Here is a 19,067-nt window from a genome sequence, read left to right as displayed (position 1 = left end):
CAAAGCCCTGGCTGAGATGATTTAGTTGGGGTTGATCTTGCTTTAGGCAGGGGGCTGGACTAGATGACCTCCTGAGGTCCCTTCCAGCCCTAGGATTCTATGATTTTAGGAAGTACAGTTCAGTGCTGGTGAATGCTATTCAGGTTGGCAGTCCCAGAGACCGAAGCCTTCTGCTTATCTAATGCATGGGAACAAGCTGCACCAGTAATATGGACCAGTCCCCGAGCCACTTGAGCCAGCTAATCCCAGTGTCATTCCTTGCATTATGGCACTGCCCACTTCCCTTTCTCTGTGCTGCACACTCACATGCAATTCCCTCACAAGTGACTGTATGCTAAAGCTGGTCAGAAAATTGTAGGAACACGCTGTTTACATTATTATGATCATTAATAATAAAATAATAATAACAATAATAATTTCAACAACATATTTTGAAAAAAATGGAAATCTACTTTTGTGAATGCATCCAAGAGTCCCATTTTGACATCCTGGGATAAAAAGCTTAAATTTTTCATGCTGAAATTATTTTTGTTTTGAAATGTATTGCATTTTATATAAAATTAATTAAAGGGGTCAGATTTTAAATAAAACATTTTTAATTTGTCAAAACAAATAATTTCAATTGACCTGAAATTAATGTTTTTTTTGAAATTTCATTTTGTGAAGAATGTCAACATTTTGGGTTTTAGTCCTAATTCAATATAAGAAATTTTGAAATCTTAAAACATTTCAGAGGATGAAAAATCCATTTTCTGACCAGTTCTAGCGTGTACACACACGCATATGGGTGCACTTCCACAAAGGACATGTCAAAGAGAGGGACTCACCTGAGGTACCACCGATCCCCCAGTCCATACTCCTTTCCACATATCCCAGAGCGAGGCCAGAGATATCGTGGGAGTTTCCGCTCCAGCATGACAGTAGTGGCAACGACCTTCCCAAATGAAAAAGAGAGCGAGAGAGAGAGAGAAAAGTAAGAAAAAAACCCTAAATCACTATTTTGAAAAACCTCACTTTGACAATCATTGACATCTCCCTGAGGCAGTAGCTCTGACCTGTCTACTGAAGGGTTATTTAATACGTTTGCTTTAATTTGACCAGGGGCTGAAATGATGTGGAGATGTGATAGAGCACAAAAAGATGATAGAAAGCCTGGTCCAGCTGTCAGAAGCTGCAGAGGAGAAAGCTCTCATGCAGAGAGTACCCAGGCTGTCTGAAGGCATTGAAAAGATGGTGCTTGATAAGCAGAGGGAAACAGACAGGAGACAGACAGATGGCTGAAACAGATCTGTCAAGCTGGGCATGGGTTAAACTAGATCTTGAAATGAATGGGAAGCCCAGACTGTGGAGCTGAGAGGCAGTCGTTCGTTGCATTACAGGTGCAAGTAGCTACACCTGTCAGCACTTCCTCCAGCGCAACTCTCCTCATTCTGTACTTGAAGGGTTTCCACACTACCTGGCCTAACATGACAGAACTCTCACCTGTGCTCTCCAGAGCTCGTCCCGCTCGTGGGCCACACGCCAGTGGGTGTCGCCCATCATGGCAATGAGCAGGTTGAGCATGAGGAGGGTGGCGATGACGGCAAAGGCAAAGTACACCACGCTGTACATGAAGGGCAGGTCCACGCTGTAGTTGGCGGGCCCATCAATGATGGTGAGGAAGAGCTCGAAGGTAGTGAACAGAGACATGGAATAGCTGTAGAACTGGCCCAGCTCTGAGGGGTTCTCTGTCTGAAATATGATGTAAAAGGCTGGAGGGATGCAAGGGAAGGAAGAGAGAGAAAGTTACAACAGGAATAATGTTCTACGATCAGCCACAGAGAATCTGAGAGGTGGGATCAAAATAGAGATTCTCAGCATGTAAGACCTTCCAGACAGGGGCTGCACCCATCTGTGTGGGCGGCTCCCAGCAGTATAGGAGCTGATTCCTGACTGGGGCTCTGTGACATAGCAGAAGACCCTGCTGCGGAAAGTTACAGCACCATTTTCATAAAAATATACTCCTGAGGAAATTCTCCCCCAAATTTAAAATTCTGTGCACAGTATTTTAAAATTCTATACATTTTATTTGTGAGCAAACAAATGTGGAGGCCCCAGCATGGCAGTGGGGAGCACAGGCCACTACCAGCAGGGAGGAGAGAAATCACCCTGCAGTCCCTGCCAACCCCAGGATATGGACTTGGTGGCGAGGCTGCACCTGACCGCAATGAAATGTAAGGGCTAGGCTTGTCCCAGAAACACCACAGGGCCCTCCCTCTCAGCAACAGGCACATGTGGGGAAGGGAAGCTTAGCCCAGCAGAACACAAGTGTGGAGGGGCCTAGTGAGTGGGAATCCAGGTGAAGGGTTCTCTGTGGGGCAGCCTGGATGTGGGTGGCCAGGAACTCATCAGGGGAGAGTGGGGCTTCCAGGTGTAGGAAGATGGAACTCGGCAGAGGTAGGGGTGTTGGCAGAGTGTGGCGTGGTGGGACTCCAAGTCCAGCTTGTTGGAGCTTCGTGGGGTGGGGTTCCAAATGCGAAGGGGATGAGGCTCATTGTGGAGGACATATGAATGTGGGGACCTCAGCAGGGGTGCTCTGGGTACCCAGGAGAGGATTTGGATGCAGAAGGTGGCACTCAGCAGGGAGCATCCAGATGTGGACAGATGGGGTTTGGTGAGGGGATCCAGGTAGGGGAGTCAGTGAGGTCTGGTTTCGGTGGGGGCCCATTTGTAAGGAGGAGGGCCTACCAGGGGTTCCAATGTGGGTGAGTTTGGGCTTGCACAGAGGGAAGAGTGAGAGGCAGCTGGCCAGGTGCGAAGATTGGTGCAGGGGACTTCCTGGAGGGACCGGAGTTTCTGGGATGAGGCTCAGCAAGGGAGGTCTAGGTTTACAGGGGCGGAATACATGAGTGTTGGGTTGATGGGGAGCAGCTCTGCATATAGTGACCCAGCCCCCACCGTGGCTGAGGAGTGATGGGAGCAGGAAGACAGTAGGGATGTGGAGCTAGAGGATGTTTCTTGGGGTGGGTCCATGCAGGGGAAATGCACTCCTCCCCCACACTCAACCCATCTGGGACTAGCAGCTGCTCCCAATGCAGGACAGGGGAAACCCAAGACCCACATATAGGAGGGTGGGAGTCAATGGGGGGCCCAGGTTTCAGGGGTGAGTCCAGGTGCTGGATGCAGGGGTGGGGCTCCAGATGTAGGGGGTGAAATATGGGAGGGGGTCTGGGTATAGATACATGAGGATTGGGCATATGGATGGGTTGGTCAGACTGGGAACACTCCACTGGACTGTCCCAAGCTCCCCACAATGATTTATGCTATCGTTAGCTGCTCTGGAAACTCAGAACAAAAATGTGCCCATGCTGCTGGGAAGGGACACATGGCCGCTCTTGCATTTTCCCTTTGCCTCCCCATCAGAAAGTCTTTTTCTGTGGGAAAGCAAAGAACTCTCAGGTGAGCACTAATTCTGCAGGGAAGCAGTGGTGCACAATTCCCTCAGGAGTAGAAATAGAAGCCCTGTGTTGACATAACCCTACCTGGCTCACTCACAGAGGGCAAGTTGATGATAGGCTGAATTACCCAGATAAGACATGGACTGACAGAACACAACCTGGCGTACAAATTATGGTCTCACCTGATGAAAAGCCAAGTATCACCACAGCCATGAGCCAACAAAAGCGCATGAGGTCTCCAAATATCATCTGCAGAGCAAACAGACAGCTATAGTCACCATGAGACCCAACTTTCCCACGAAGCCAAGACCTTTGCCCCTTCTCATTCTGCAGTACTAAATATGTCTGATGTTACAGATATGCTGAAGGAAGGAGAATCAGAAAGCCCTTATTGCTAACCTGAGTTCTTGCTTTCACAGAAAAGGCCTTATTCCCATGCTGTAGTACAAATCTGCTCTTCTGATTTCCCCTCTATAGATGTTTGCACTGGGATCAGTCTCTGTGTAACAAGGAAGTATTGTGCTTACCTTCTGTATCATGATGGTGAAGGGACCCAACATCTGAAAGCCTCGTGCGAAGTACATGACGTTGCACCAGCCCAGTACCAGGGCAAAGGACATGGGGACCACCTCTCCATTGGTGCTGGTGAGACGCATCACCATGGTCACCAGGATCATACAGGCATAGGTGATGCTGTAGAGGCAGAGGGAGAGTCAGAAGGATCAGCATAGGAAGCATCCTTCTTTAAGTTCACACACAGGTGCACTCTGTCCCACATGTACATAAAAATTAGTAGTGATATATGCTCATCTCTGCTGGCACTGTTGCCAGGCTGCCAGGCATCTCTCTCTGAGTCAGCATGAGAGAGATGAGGAAAGAGGAAAAAAGCCAAGAAAAGCAAACCCCAGAAAAGGAGAGAGGACAGGCCTAATGACAGGTTAAAGAGCAGTGGGACAGAAAATGAGAGACAAACTATTAATGAGATTTGGAGAAGTGGAACCTCACATGATGACGTGGAATGGTCCTCCCAGGATGGTTTGCCCAAAGTACTTGGTGGCTCCAACTCTAAGGATATCTGGAATCTAAGAGGGATAAGATTCAGTAAAGCTTTGGGGTCACCTGGGTTATACCCAGGGGGATCAGAAAGATAACTCCCAATCTACATAGAGTTCTGTTCATCCATTGATCTTACATTAGCCACTAATTGTCCAGGATAGTCAGTGCTGAAAAGCATCCTTATTTAGGCAGGAACATGGTATCTGTTTAAGAGCACAGTATACCACGCGAACATCCCAGATCCAGAATGAGCTATTTTTGGCTGAGACAATGGGCCACCACCCTAGCTCTTCTTTAAAGTGCCTGAACCCCTTACTGACAAGCAGTCACAATCTCAGTTTCAGGGCTCATCTGACAGATGGGCCTTCTGGTAGCATAGGGCTCCATGGGACTATGATGAGGCAGTAAAGTTCAGAGAGTGGCTGCTACAGCATAACCAACACAGTCCAGTCTCTGTTTAGCGTAATAAGAGGTAAATCTGATCTGAATTCCAGGTCTGTGTGGTTCAGACTATGGCCCTTACCTCCAAGATCAATATCACCACAGCTCCAATCACTGTGATCAGCTCACCGACCAACCTAAGCTCATCCTCATATGTCACATAGGATTCCTGAAAGGAGGAAAAGAGGGGGTGATGATTCGTACAGGGAGACAATACCATATCCGGAAAGGCCACGAGAGACATCCAGGCTCAGCGTGAGCACCTGAGCTATCAGGACACAGAGACTTGCCTCAAATGTATCCCCTCCCTGGGAAACAGTAGGGGGTGAGGAAACAAAAGAAGGCAAAAGTGCAGTCCCTGAGGTGACAGTAGATTTCCCCAACAGGTTGGATTGGTGCCACCAACCCTGCCCATAACCCTCCAATCCTCACACACAATGTACCTGCAGCATTTTCTGGACATAGATGGTATTGTCTCGGTCATTCGTTTTGTTTTCTGATCGAGCTCTCAGAGGTCGGTAAACACAACACATGGTGAAGCAAATCATATACAGCACGTAGAACAAGGCCAGGAAACAGAAATAGGGACGCCCGTACATATTCCACTTCAGGCTCACCAGCTCCTTCACAGGTGTCAGGTCTAAAATCTGCCGGGCCTGAGAGACAGAGCGAGAGAGAAAGAGAGATAATTTATGAGCTGTGAAATAGACTGAGGGGCACTCTGCACTAGTTCTTGAGAGGACATTAACACAAGCTAATTTCTCCAAAGGCATCTCAGTATGAGGACACTACATTCATGTCATATACAAACACATTCTCAGGTTAATTTGCATTAACCTATTGGCCCATGGGACATGTAACAGAGAGATACCTGTGTTGGACAAAGTGCTAAGAAAATAGGGATCACCTTTGCTCTCTGGTTTTATTCAGTAAGAGGGAAGGAGTGTGCACATGTGCAGGTGTGTTGCAGATGACACAATGGAGACACTCAGTAACCTACAGCACATGTACTATTTTGATGTATAGCTCTGCACTGCTAAATTGCTACTGTTGTCTAGCCCAGCGGTGGGTATGTATCTGCAGTGATTGAATGACTCCTATAAATTCCGTGGGGATGTAAGGCACTGCAGAAAAGCAACTACATTATTGAAAATGGTAATAAAACTCATTTTTATGATCTCCTCCATCTAGAAAGAGCTCTGCCTCTTTTATTAGTCATTTTGCCAACTTTAGGATATGTTTACAATAGGGATAAGATAACCTCACTATGTCAGTGGATTCTGAACTTTGTGAATTGTTCTGGAGGTTCACAGAGTCCACAAAACTAGTTCAAGTTTGTCAGCCTTCTTTTTTGCAAATGAAGTTGTTTTGAAGACTGACTCAATTAAAGCTAAAAGTAACCAACTTGATATCAAAGCCAGACTTCTTCCACTGTCAAAAAGCATAGTTCCATCATGAAAGGAAGGGACTGCAAGTCAGAACATCAGGTTCTATTTCCAGTCATGGCACAGATTTCTCAAGTGATCTTTGTAAGTCACTTAAGTCAGTTTTCAGACAGGTCCTAAACTTCAGCACCTAAATCAATGCTATATTTTCCAAAGGTGCTTCTTTGGACTTAATCTGGATGTGCGTGTTGTGTACCTATAGCTGTGCAGGCCCCAGGACATCAGGAAGACAAGTGTGGTGACATAATATCTTTTTCTCTCTCACCAATAGAAGTCGGTCGAACAAAAGATACTACCTCGCCCACTGCGTGCTTTGCAATTGTGGGAATCCTGCATCTGTGGAAAGCTTGTCACCAAGCCTGGAAAATTCTGCCCTTAATGTCTCCCTGTTTTTCTCCTCTCTAAAGTGGGTGGATATTTCTCTTAAGGGCTACGTCTACACGTGAAGCCTACATTGAAGTAGCCTATTTCGATGTGGCGACATCGAAATAGGCTATTTCGATGAATAACGTCTACACGTCCTCCAGGGCTGGCAACGTCGATGTTCAACATCGACGTTGCACAGCACCACGTCGAAATAGGCGCAGCGAGGGAACGTCTACACGCCACAGTAGCACACATCGAAATAAGGGTGCCAGGCACAGCTGCAGACAGGGTCACAGGGCGGACTCAACAGCCAGCCGCTCCCTTAAAGGGCCCCTCCCAGACACACTTGCACTAAACAGCACAAGATCCACAGAGCCGACAACGAGTTGCAGACCCTGTGCATGCAGCATGAATCCCCTGCTGCAGCAGCAGCAGCCAGAAGCCCTGGGCTAAGGGCTGCTGCACACGGTGACCATAGAGCCCCGCACGGGCTGGAGAGACAGCGTCTCTCAACCCCCCAGCTGATGGCTGCCATGGAGGACCCCACAATTTCGACGTTGCGGGACGCGGATCGTCTACACGGTCCCTACTTCAACGTTGAACGTCGAAGTAGGGCGCTATTCCGATCCCCTCATGAGGTTAGCGACTTCGACGTCTCATTGCCTAACGTCGAAGTTAACTTCGAAATAGCGCCCGACGCGTGTAGCCGCGACGGGCGCTATTTCGATGTTAGTGCCGCTACTTCGAAGTAGCGTGCACGTGTAGACACAGCTAAGTTGTGGGAAAACAGAAAGTGGTGGTGGAGGTGAGAAAAGGTTGTGGCCAGAGCTTCAGAATTACTTAACTCCCCTTTAAGCCCTTAACTGAAGAGGTCAGATTTTCAAACGTGCTCATCACCCCAACAGCTGCCAGTGAGGAAACTGCAGCACATCTCAGCAGCAGAGGTTACTGTGAGCATATGAGGCCTGTTCTCCACTCTGGCTTCCCACAAAATCATAAATCATCTTCAAGGCCTTGGTCCTTTCTCTTCATCCTTAGAAGACTGACTAAAAGTCTAAGATAAAGACCATTGTCCTCAACCACAATGGAAATTTCTACCATCATCTGCACAGGTGACAGACCTTTCCTGGGGTTTGGTCCCAGACTATGTCCACAAGAACCATCACAATCCCACCATAATCTTCTCCAAGTTCAAGGTGCACTTCAGCCTATTTTCTCTGATACAAAGCACAGCTGAACACACCACTGCACACACACTGAACCAAACATGACAAATGTTAACCCCCTTGATTAATGCATTATCAATAGACATTCACATACTACGATGAAAGTAGGATAAGAACTTAAATTACACAGAACTGTTTGCAGTTACATAGGAACTGTTTGCTACTGAGCTCTTTTGAATACCTGGCCCTTAATGTTCTAATATTTGCAAAGTGTGCAGAGATGCTCAGATGGGAAGTGAAGAGAGCTCAAGTGTTGTTTTTATTACTGTAAGTGTGGTGATGGGGAAGAATCCATCTGAATGTAGGGTAGCTGACTCAAGGAAAGGATGATGGCAGGCTTCTCTTTTGAACCATTTGAAATAACACCAGAAGAAAGGAGTCCTGCAATGGCTGTGAAGGGTGTATTGGGAGTTGAGGCAGGGGGAAACGGGAATAAGATCATATTCTCTACCTCTTGTCACCTTTGCATTTTTAGGATTTCACAAATAGAATTTCCAGTAGTTCCCACTGGATGAAGTTCCCCTGCGAAGCAGCAGGTTTGTGTCTTGCCTTAGTAGGTTCCTAAACTCCTCTCATCAAAGGTTTTGTTGGAATTAAACCATTACCTCCTTTTGGAGAAGAAAGGAGGGGGCTGGAAGATAGCTGACTGGGAAACAGAGCAAAACAAAAACAGCCCAGAGACAACAACAGTAACAAGTGATAACTGTATAAAGGGTTTGGCTTGTTTGTTCACGGGTTAAGGAGTTCATATGTATATAATAATCCTGTAAGCATGACAATCTTTTTATTGAGGTGTCTTAATTACAAGTCTAAAAATAACGCTGCACTGTTTCTTTTCAGTTTTCATACATGAGGTTTTTCCAGTGCAATAATAATGCACCCACAGGCTATTACAAAACAGAAATCAAGCCTGCATCTACAGGATGAGCAGGAGAAAGACGTTCATTGATCTGCCACAGTATTTTTTTAGAAGTGAATCCTAAAAATGTCCTTTTGCAAGGCTTCTGAATATGGATAATTCTTTCATAGGAATATTCGAGTACAGAGGCCCATAGAATGTAAAAGGCATGAGACACCTGGATTCTACAGAACTATCTCTAAACAGTCTATCCAATGTAACAGAGAATTAAACACGTTCTACAGAATTTATTTACCAATATACAAAATTTAAGAGAGGACTGTGTCCCTGCTCTAGAATTTTACAGTTTGGTTAAAAGTTTGGAAAGGAAGCTACAGACAGATTCCCTGACTTCATAGATATTGCCCATGGAAAGCAGATATTATAGATATATGAACTGAAAAAAAAAGCCAAAAGATTAACCCAAAGCCAGTTCTCTTCAATCACATCACTGCAGTGAAGTAGATCCTGATCCTCAGCAGGTGTAAATCAGGATAGCTCACCTGGGCTGCGTCTGCACTACTGCCTTCCTTCAAAGGAAAGATGGTAATTAGGGTGTTGGGAGTTTACTAATGAAGTGCTGCCCTGCATAGGCAGCACTTCATTCAGCAAATTCCCCCCCGCGGCAACTCCGAAGTTTTAAACTCCCAAGTACCGGCACGCCCCAGCACCTTGAAGCAGCGGTGGGTGAGCCGCAGCTAGACGCGTGCCGGTACTTCGAAGTTTAAAACTCCAGAGTTGCCCTGGGGTGGGGGTGTGGGGGGAATTTGCTTAATGAAGTGCTGCCTATGTACGGCAGCACTTCATTAGTAAACTCCCAACACCCTAATTACCATCCTTCCTTCAAAGGAAGGTGGTAGTGCAGACACAGCCCTGAAGTAAATGGGATTATGCTGGGTTACTCCAGATGGGCCTTGGGGTTCAGTTTTACTCTCCCATATATGAATGTAACTCCCACTGACTTCAGTATAAAGTACACCCGTGTCAGTCAAAGGCAGCATTAGGTACATAGCTGGTATGTTTATGGTGGATCAAAGTCTGCTTCAGACATCTGCTTTTACAGACGTCAGTCATAACATGCTAAGACAAGAATCAAAGCCAGCGGTATACTGCATCAGCAGAAGTCATAATATGCTGTTATTTCATCCCTTGCAAATTATCCACATATAAAAATGAATCACAGAGAATTTATTTGTTTGTTCACAAAGAGCTGGCCTGGTTAACAAGCTCCTCAATGACAAGCAATTTATGTTTCCAAGAGTTCACAAGAGATTTGCCTCTCCGGGTAAATGAGTTCTTTCTCCAGAAAGGAAGACAGATGGCACATTTCGAACACATTGAAAGTTAGTCTGCGTGATGACAGTTCCTTGCAGAGACAACATAACTACGGCATCACAGAGTGTTCTAGGAAGGACCACTAGGCTTTCAGGTTCAAAACAATTCATAAGCTTTATTAAAACGCTCTGCTTTCCTAATGTTAAGCGTATTCCTGATATTGAACTAATCCAGTTATGGCAGCAGAAGTGAGGGTTCTGTGAGCTAAACCTAAATGAATACAAGGCGGTCTAAGATGAGGAGATTTAGCTTCTCTTCTACCCCCCAGCCCAGGGCCTGATCCTTCCCTCAGATCAATTTAAACCAAAAGTAACTCAACTGATGTTTCTATCCCACTGAATTGAGTGTCAGTGCAGATTCTGCTACTGACTTCCTCTGTGACCTGGGCGATGCACTTAGTGCGTTTGGTGCAAAAGCACCAAAGGGACTTAAGAACCTACTACTCATTATCAAATGAGATTTAAGTATTTTTGGAAAATTTACCCATAATCTCTCCATGCCTTAGCCCCCACACGAACATTTATCCTGTTTTGTTATTGTTGTAGTAGTAGTAGTAGAAGTTTTTGGTTGTTGAAGGGTTTTTTTCTCTCTCATTTTACGCTGTAAAAGGGCAAGGGTTATCTCTTAGTATGTATTTGCACAGTGGCTAGCACAAAAGGGCCCTGACATCAGTTAGAGCCTCTAAATATTCCTGCAGTGCAAATAACTTATAATAATGGAGTTACAGCAGAGCAACAGTGGTTGTGTAAGTTACAGAAAAGCATGAAAGGCAAATAGCACTTTGAAAGCACGATCCATATACACCCAAGATGGAAAGAGAAAGGCTAATCTGTTGCTGCAGATTCTGGCAACACAATATTTTTTGGTGTTTGAGAGAAAGTTATTGCATAGTATGAGCCCATCATGTTTTCCTCTATTGGGGAAAATGGCTGCCTGGACATTATTTAGGATCAAGAATTCCAGATCTGCAAATACATGCAATGTCTTTGGAAGTGAGGGAGTCATCAGACTTTATTTTAAATGTTTGACTTCATCTTGTGAACTAGCTCCGTCATTACAATTAATGCTCTAGGACACCAGTTGCGCCTTCAAGACGGCCACATTTCCTCTGTCGGCTTACTCTCTGTTACTGTTGTTGGAGGGTATCCCTTTTTTCCCCATTGTCAAACCCAGGAACGTTTTACTCATTTTTGTTTCAGGAGATATTTGGAATGTTAGTTAATGAGGGCTGTAGTGGGGGTGGCTAGCTCAGTGCTTTGAGCACTGGCCTGCCTTGGGTTCAATCCTTGATGGGGCTATTTAGGAATCTGGGGCAAATAGATCACAAAAAAAAAAAAAAAAAAAAACGGCATGATGCTTGGTCCTGCCAAGAAGGCGGGGGACTGGACTTGATGACCTCCTGAGGTCCCTTACAACCCTATGAGATGTGTATCTCCTTATATTATATTATTAAACTTTGTGTTTCTAAAGGGCCTTCCAGTTCAGGATCTCAAAGCACCTTGATAACTGTTACGGAAAACCTCACAACACCCCATGAGAAAAGCAAGAAGCATTATCGTGGCACAGAGTATGTCTTATTTATGTCTTCGGCACCGCAGAATCAGCACGCACCTTCTGCTGAATCAGCGACCTCACCTCCTGTAGCACTCTTGAGCATATTCAACACGCCATAGGGCCTAAGGCTACTTTCAAGCAGCCTCTCAGCCTGAAAGTCTATGATGTAACTGTTGCGTAGAGTAATAGTTGATGTGTCAGAAAGGGTTTGCTGCATTTCACTTGGTCCCTGTCTCAAGTGGGCAAGGAACAGCGGGCTTTGTGTACTATATAGGATAGTTGCACAGCTTCAGCTTTCAGTGTCTATTTGGATTTCTCCTGTCATGACAAACCTTTGCTACACAGATAATCTGACACCTCCCCGCCACCACCACCAGCACCAGGGTACCTCTCTCTTCTTGGTAGAGACAACGAGCTCCAGGAAGGACTGGTCTTCACCCCAGGAGTCAATTTCTGTGAGGTCATAGAGGACAGAGGTCACAGGGCCAAAGGACCACAGAGTGCGCTTTCGCTTCTGCATGAGGTGCTGAAACATCTGAGGAACAAGGAAGGGGATGGTGGGGAGTCGGTCAGTGCCCAAGCAATCATGCAGCTCACACTACACATATGCCACATGGATTAAAACAAACGGTGGGGTAAAATACGGGTCTTTTTCCATTTTGCATATCTTTCAAAAATTTGCTTTTCTGTGACATTGACACAATGGCTGTTACTTCATTAACAAACTCTGCAGCCAACCATCTGCCTCTTCCCCTGTCCAGAGCTGAAGCCTTCCCTCATTCACAAGGTTTCTTTTTAGCACCTTCAAGCAAAAATCAAATCACAAAAAAGGTAAATTTGTTCCAGACCTTTGTTTGTTTGTGGGAAAGTTTGAATGATCTCCCCATATTTTGCACAAACTCACCACAGTGTTGCCTTCTACTCCAGCCAATTTGAATGGAGTGAGCCCCTCATTGTTTGGAATTGAGTCCAGGGCTCCCAGACCCCCATTGCTCTTGTCATAAGAGAGAAGGAGGTTGTACATCTGGCAGGCAAAAGTCTTGTTGGGCTGGAGGACCAGGATGTGGAGAACTGTGTTCCCTATGGAGGAAGCAATGCGGGGATCAGGCTACACGATACAGACTAGAACAGCTGGAATGCATTAGAAATAATTACTTTTTGATTAACAAAACTGAGGCGTGTATAAATGCTTGCTAATGTTAACATCTTCTGAAAGTTCCCTAATGCCCTACATCCCGGGAACAGAACCTGGCCACTTACAAGCCACTTGGCCCACACAGAACTCTTACCCAGGGAGTCTTGTGCTCTGATGTCAGCTCCATTTTCAATGAGCAGCCGGACAATCTCCTCATTCCCCACGCAGGCAGCAAATGACAAAACGTGCTCTCCTGAAGAGGAAGCAACAGAAGGAGAATAAAACTCAGACCACAAGGACATAAGTGCAACAAGCCAGATGGAGATATGTAGGGGAATCTCTCCTGGCAGGTCCAGCTGAGTTTGAGAAGGGAAGAGTGTTATCCAGAAGTTCAATAAATCCCACCTTTCAAATACAGTGAAGTGAAACACATTCCCTCCCCTCTCACCCACAGGATGACAGAAAGGGTCATAGCAAGGGACACCACTCAGCTAGATGACAGGCCAGAGACACAGCATGAATTACTGTTATGCGGCTGGGAGGATTTGTGTATCAAATGCATTGGAGTGTCTGATAACTGCCAGTCCCAGTGAGCAGAGCCCTGTCTTTATTCAGGCTGAGTATAGCACAGCCAGCAATAATACAAGCCATCCCCACACTCTCTTCACCACCCAATCCTCTACTAAGCAAGGAACAGAAAAAACTCATGTCCTGAGAGCTGCAGACAGGGCCATACCAAAGTAGATGAGATTATGGGCACTGCGCCTGAAGAAGACTCCAGTGGCCCGTGGGCTGGAGACATTGGCTCCCTTCATTAACAAAGCCTTCACCAGATTCGTGTTCTGATTCACTGCGGCAATATGGAGAGCTGTCTGCCCTGCAACAAACATATACCCAAATGAAACATGCCCTCTGGAAACACACATCTAGTCAACAGAGACCAGTAACCTGCCCTCCGTCTTATTGGATGTTGTGAAATTTAATGGGCATGTGCCAGAAAGACTTCTGCCGTTTCCTAAGAAGATGCGGAGTCTGCATTTTGCTGAGTCAGGACAGGGAGGCTTGAATGATGGCTTTCAGTGGGGCAGAGATGTGCCAGGCTCATCTGGCAAGTGGGCCAAGAGCCCAAATGGTTACAGAAGGATTCTGGTCTCTCTAGCAGGGGGCGAATAGAAGGGTCAGCCACGACAGAGGGGGACACCACCTCCAATTGTGAAGACAGAGATTGGTGTTAAACAAACCCTCTTTTTTAAAAACTATTTTAGCCAGGGACATGGTGGGTTTTTGTTTGTTTGTTTTTGTTTTTGTTTTTTTTAAATCCTGGCGTGATATTCCTGTTTCCACAATTGCACCTATTCTTTCAAAGCTGGATCTATCTTCCTTTCCCTTTTTTTGAATCTGACCCTGTAGCACCATTCAAACCTTTCAAAATATTCCAGCTGAATATTCTTATCCTCAGTGTCTGCCTGTATCTTGGAGGGGTTAGAGCCCTTTTCCTGAGCAGTAGCAGACAACTGCACGTCAAAAATCTAACTTAGTATACACAGCATGATAATCATTTTCCACATTCCATTCCACAGCCAGCTGATCCTGTCAGAGTTCAACCTCAGGTTACATTGAGCAGACAGGAAACATTTATGGACTTGTTTCACAATGCTCTCGTTTAGCAATACTGAAAAAGCAGGAGATCTTGAATCCATTGTCCTATGTAGGTAATATTTATTCCCTGCCCCTCCAGAGGATACCAGTACAGTCTCATGTCGCGACAATGGTACCTTCATATAGTTCCGATGTCATCTTCTCATTAACGAGTTCTGGGGCTGCCTCCATCAGCACCTGGGCAACTTCCATATTATCATACAAGACAGCTACATGAAGAGCTGTTTCTCCAACTGCACCTGGACAGAGTGGGAAAAGAACAGGTCATCTAGTCACTCAGACGTACATGACAAAGCCAAACAGAAATTTCATACTAATGGTGGAGATTTTTGTGTTGGGGGGAAGTTTAGTAAATCAGGTGACTCAGGAAATCTGAGTTCTCTTTCCGACTGTGGCTAGCCTGCTGTGTGACCTTGACTGTCCTCTCCATGCTTCTGTCTCCCATCCTGTCCTTTGTCCTTCTTGTAAGCTCTTTGGGCAAGGACTGCTTCCTATTGTGTTGGTGCAGTAGCTAATACAGTGGGCCCCTGATTTCTGTTGTGGCCTCTATGCACTACTGTAGTGCAATAATATTCCAATGAAGAAGAGAGTTTCCCAGAGCTGATGGAACAAACATGTCTGGAGCTGCTTATTTCAGGGAACACTGCAGCGGCAGGCTGGCTACGGCAATAGAAATGAGAGACCTAGACAAGCTATTACCTAGTAGGTCTTTTCCACCTCTAAGTTTCATAATTCATCCATCATCTGACTAGTCTTTGGTAGATAAATTGGGACTAATTTAGGAATTTTACTTTGCTGCAGTACTGAGGCCACCGGGTTCCTCCTTTCCTTCTGCCCCAAAAAGCCCATACCTTGGCTACTGCCCTTCAGTTGTTAGTGGCAAAAGGGCTAAGAATACTCAGTCAGGCAGTTTTGATTCCACCCACATGAAGGTAATGGTGCACACACATATACTGAAGTAGTTTTGTGTCCTCTCCAGGAATAAACTAAGGACAAATAGCAACAGACTCACATTGACAGTGCGTGGATGTCTGTCACCACTCGGGAAACAGGGAAAGAGGGTGATAGTTTACCTCGTTGATAGATATCACAGGTCCCATCAGAGATCAGTTTCTTGATAGCCCAGAGATCATTCTCCTTAGCAGCATGGAGAAGTGGAGACTCCCAGATTCTACAACCAAGTAAAACAAGTAACTTTTAAAAAACACAGTTGCACCCATTACTCTCTGCCCTAGCAGCTAATTCTTCAGGTTTAACATGGCTATCCGAAAGCAACGCTCAAGATTAGCACCTTTCTTGAAAGGTTTCTTGTGATGCATTGCTACTACTCTTTGAATTCTCTCCCCCATACCAAACAAATAAAAAATAAAAAGCATACCAATAGAGAAACAGATAATGAAACAATAAAAACAGGGAACTCTTCAGTGCTAACTGCATTTATATGAAACCACATGGTGGCAGCAGAGGCAAAGACAGGAGAAAGGGTCAGTTATGTTTTGCAAAGAGTGACTCCCAACTCTTTCAGTTTCTAGACTGTTACCCACATTTGAAACAGATAGTTTCTTTGTTTGAAAGTGGGCCAGTGAAAGAGGCTAAGAGACTGCATTCCCTGTCATTAAGACACCTTAGCTTTCTGTAGTCCAACTATCTTGGGTACAAAAATCCCAGCAACTACATTCTCTTATTTCAACAGAAAATGGTGTCTCTTCACTTGCAAACCTAAATTCCCACCACACTGGGTAAGAAGAAAAAGGAGATAGAAGAGCGTATCTTCTCTCTTACTTCCCAAAGCTCCAGAGGCACAATTAATGGACTAGGAGCTAAACTGTAATCTCCTGTAGTGTCAGAGCTAAAGGCCCAAATCTTAATGTGAACTATCTACTCCCTATTGCTGAAGGGAATTATGAAAGTTACAGAGTATTGAAATTGCGCAGCCTGGGTTTATGTAAACTACAGGAAACTGAGCCAGTAAAGCACATGCACAAATAAGTTCCACATAAAATGGAAAAATATAGGACAGGAATGTCCTTGGCTGGTTCTACCCACACCTCAGGTTCTTGGCTATTTTATCAGATTATTTGGGGTTGACTTAAGAACCTGCATCCACATAGTGCCCTGCATTTCAGCTATGGCAAGATCCCAGGACGAGATAAATCTGAACTTCCCAGAGCTTTGCCAAGAGAGTGCAGCCAACTCCCATAATGTTATCACTTCCCTTGCAATATTTGATTATTTTCTTATAGCCCCAGCTCTGCATGACACATGATGACATGAAATTCTCAGCATTTGTTTATTAAAATAGCAGGTTACTAGTCCTCATGTTTTCAGAGAAGAGTTTAAAACATGACCCAAGTGCCCGTGAAAAATTTAAAAGCCAGGAGACAAACAAAGAGAACCCCAAATGTATTAATTTTTTTTTGAAATATCATATAAACTGGTCTCAGAATTTTTGAATGCCTGGCTCTTCATTTTTTAATGGGTGGGGGGTGGCTGCAAGCCCAGACTGCCAATAGCTAGTATCACTTTCCTGTACAATAGTCCACCGTTGATACAAGATTAGGATGACAATCTGTCTGATCCTGTACAGGAGGTGGTGGGATGCTGGTCTAGACTCTAGCTGGACCAATGGTCTTACGGTAACACTTACATTCAGGAATTAGCAAACATGGTAAGTCTGTGTCTACACTAGACATAGAAGTCGACTGCTGATACACAGTTTTAGCTAAGCTAACTACATAGCTAAAATTGATTTATCCACGGTCAACTTCCATGTCTGTCCACACGGCAGAAGGTTGGAGGGAGCTTATCTCCCTTCAACCTTCCTTATTTCTCACCTCTCGCAAGACGTCCAGGGGTCAACGTTGACCCCTGGGAGTGTCATTTTGCACATGTGCAAAATGAAACCCCCAGAAGATTGACCCTGAGCAGGCTGATCTTCCATGGTAGTGTGGCTGTAGCCTAAGAAACATCCTGAGAAACAAGCAAAAGGGAAAATACATCCAGAAGTAGCTGAAAGCCCCACCACACCAAGCGTGATGGCTGCCAACCCCACATTGTTTTCAGGGTAGAGGTGCTGCACTCATTGGAACTATGGTACATGCTCTCAGTGTGAGGAATGAGTCACAGTGCAGCCCCCTCCACCTTCCTAGAGGGTGAGAAGAAATCCACAGACCACCCCTTGAAGAGCTCATCCTGACCTGTGGTCCCTCCAGGGTGAGAATCAGAGGTGCCTGGATCTATCCAGCCCTGGGAATCTCAGTAGAAAGGGTCAAGAACACTCAATAGGAGTGTTACGTTCAACCCAACCATGTGGGCTTCGGTCTCTGGAGTAGGGGAAGAGTTTTACCTTGTGGCAGAGCCAGGCTAGAGTTCATACCCACAATAAGACAGAAGTATGTGGTTTCCCAGGGGGATTAAGGAGCCCTGAGACGGAAAGGTTAATGATCACAGCTGTTTGGATAATGAATGAAAGAAGCACACACAGAAATACAAATATATACAGAAGACTACAAGGAGCTGGTCTCACCTCACCAGCCCTTTGCAAGCTCCTTTTTCCACTCATCCTACCCCACCCCAGCCCACCTGCAGAGTTTTAGATTTAACTTTTCACTAGAGCAGACTGAAGATTCCCCGTGGTAACAAATTATGATATTATCAGAGGTCTCTGGGGTCCAGAAAATAAGATAATCAGATACAAACCCTTCAAACTATAATGAAGCTTGAATCAGAATCAAAAACTTTCTTGCCTCAGTGTAGAAGCCTCAAACAAGAACCTAGTATTGTCAAATCCTAATTGTTCACAAAATCATGTACCTGACATCCCCTACCCCCTCCCTCAAAAAAATGATTTTTAAAAGGCAGCCAATCAAATCATAGTGGAAGAAAGTAACCTTGAAACCTGCTCTGATTTTTGGAATGTGCAGTCCCAGAAATGAGAAGTAGCACACCACCAGGCTGCTCAAAAGCAAGCCATTGAATGGAGCAATGACATTAAAATGCACACCATACTGTTCCCAGGGAACTTACAAGGAAACCAATGTTTGAAGATGAGGACAGCATACAGTATATGTCGTCCCCATCCCCCCACGATTTATGAAAATTGAGTTATGCATATTCATATTCATAAGCCAAAGATGCTTTAGACAAAATATCTCATGTAACCTACCAATTTTAATGTTACATTCTGCAGAATGTGTATGATCCCATTTTTCTGCAGGTATCAGTCTCGTGTGTGAAGTTAGAAATGTGAAATGGGAGTCTGATTTTAATGCTAAATGTCCTAGTGACAGCCGTTACCAGTGCCCTGGAACCTGAATGCCTCAGTAATTAAGTCAACAACCTGTGAATAGCCTTGTTTATCCTGTAAGCCCAAATTGTGGTTAGTCCTAGAAAGACATGTAGCCAGGTCACCTCGTGCTGAAACCCATTTTGGATCTGGTATTTTTCCACTCACGGGAGAAAAGTTTGATCTGAGCACAAAGAATTCCTGCCTTAAGCAAAAGGAATATATGGTTG

At 45.2% G+C, this 19,067-nt stretch overlaps 1 protein-coding gene across 3 annotated transcripts in view; it reads right to left on the bottom strand.

Annotated features, from left to right (window-relative positions):
- Window positions 1–19,067, bottom strand: part of LOC142017259 (transient receptor potential cation channel subfamily V member 6-like) — a 37,629-nt gene that overhangs the window by 6,355 nt on the left and 12,207 nt on the right. The window contains exons 2-15 of one of the 3 annotated variants that reach the window (XM_075002134.1): window positions 17,387–17,522; window positions 15,626–15,723; window positions 14,669–14,791; window positions 13,630–13,770; window positions 13,048–13,146; window positions 12,663–12,838; window positions 12,147–12,293; window positions 5,378–5,590; window positions 5,017–5,103; window positions 4,443–4,519; window positions 3,965–4,130; window positions 3,620–3,686; window positions 1,483–1,751; window positions 828–934 (exon numbers count right to left, since the gene is read on the bottom strand). In XM_075002134.1, coding sequence (XP_074858235.1) covers window positions 828–934; window positions 1,483–1,751; window positions 3,620–3,686; window positions 3,965–4,130; window positions 4,443–4,519; window positions 5,017–5,103; window positions 5,378–5,590; window positions 12,147–12,293; window positions 12,663–12,838; window positions 13,048–13,146; window positions 13,630–13,770; window positions 14,669–14,791; window positions 15,626–15,723; window positions 17,387–17,522 — 1,906 coding nt within the window. The remainder of the gene's footprint in view (window positions 1–827; window positions 935–1,482; window positions 1,752–3,619; window positions 3,687–3,964; window positions 4,131–4,442; window positions 4,520–5,016; window positions 5,104–5,377; window positions 5,591–12,146; window positions 12,294–12,662; window positions 12,839–13,047; window positions 13,147–13,629; window positions 13,771–14,668; window positions 14,792–15,625; window positions 15,724–17,386; window positions 17,523–19,067) is intronic. The other 2 variants (XM_075002153.1, XM_075002144.1) reach the window with 2 other exon arrangements.

This window comes from Carettochelys insculpta, chromosome 1, assembly GCF_033958435.1.
Source record: "Carettochelys insculpta isolate YL-2023 chromosome 1, ASM3395843v1, whole genome shotgun sequence".
Taxonomy (NCBI): Eukaryota; Metazoa; Chordata; order Testudines; family Carettochelyidae; genus Carettochelys; species Carettochelys insculpta.
This window is presented reverse-complemented; position numbering and strand designations above follow the sequence as displayed.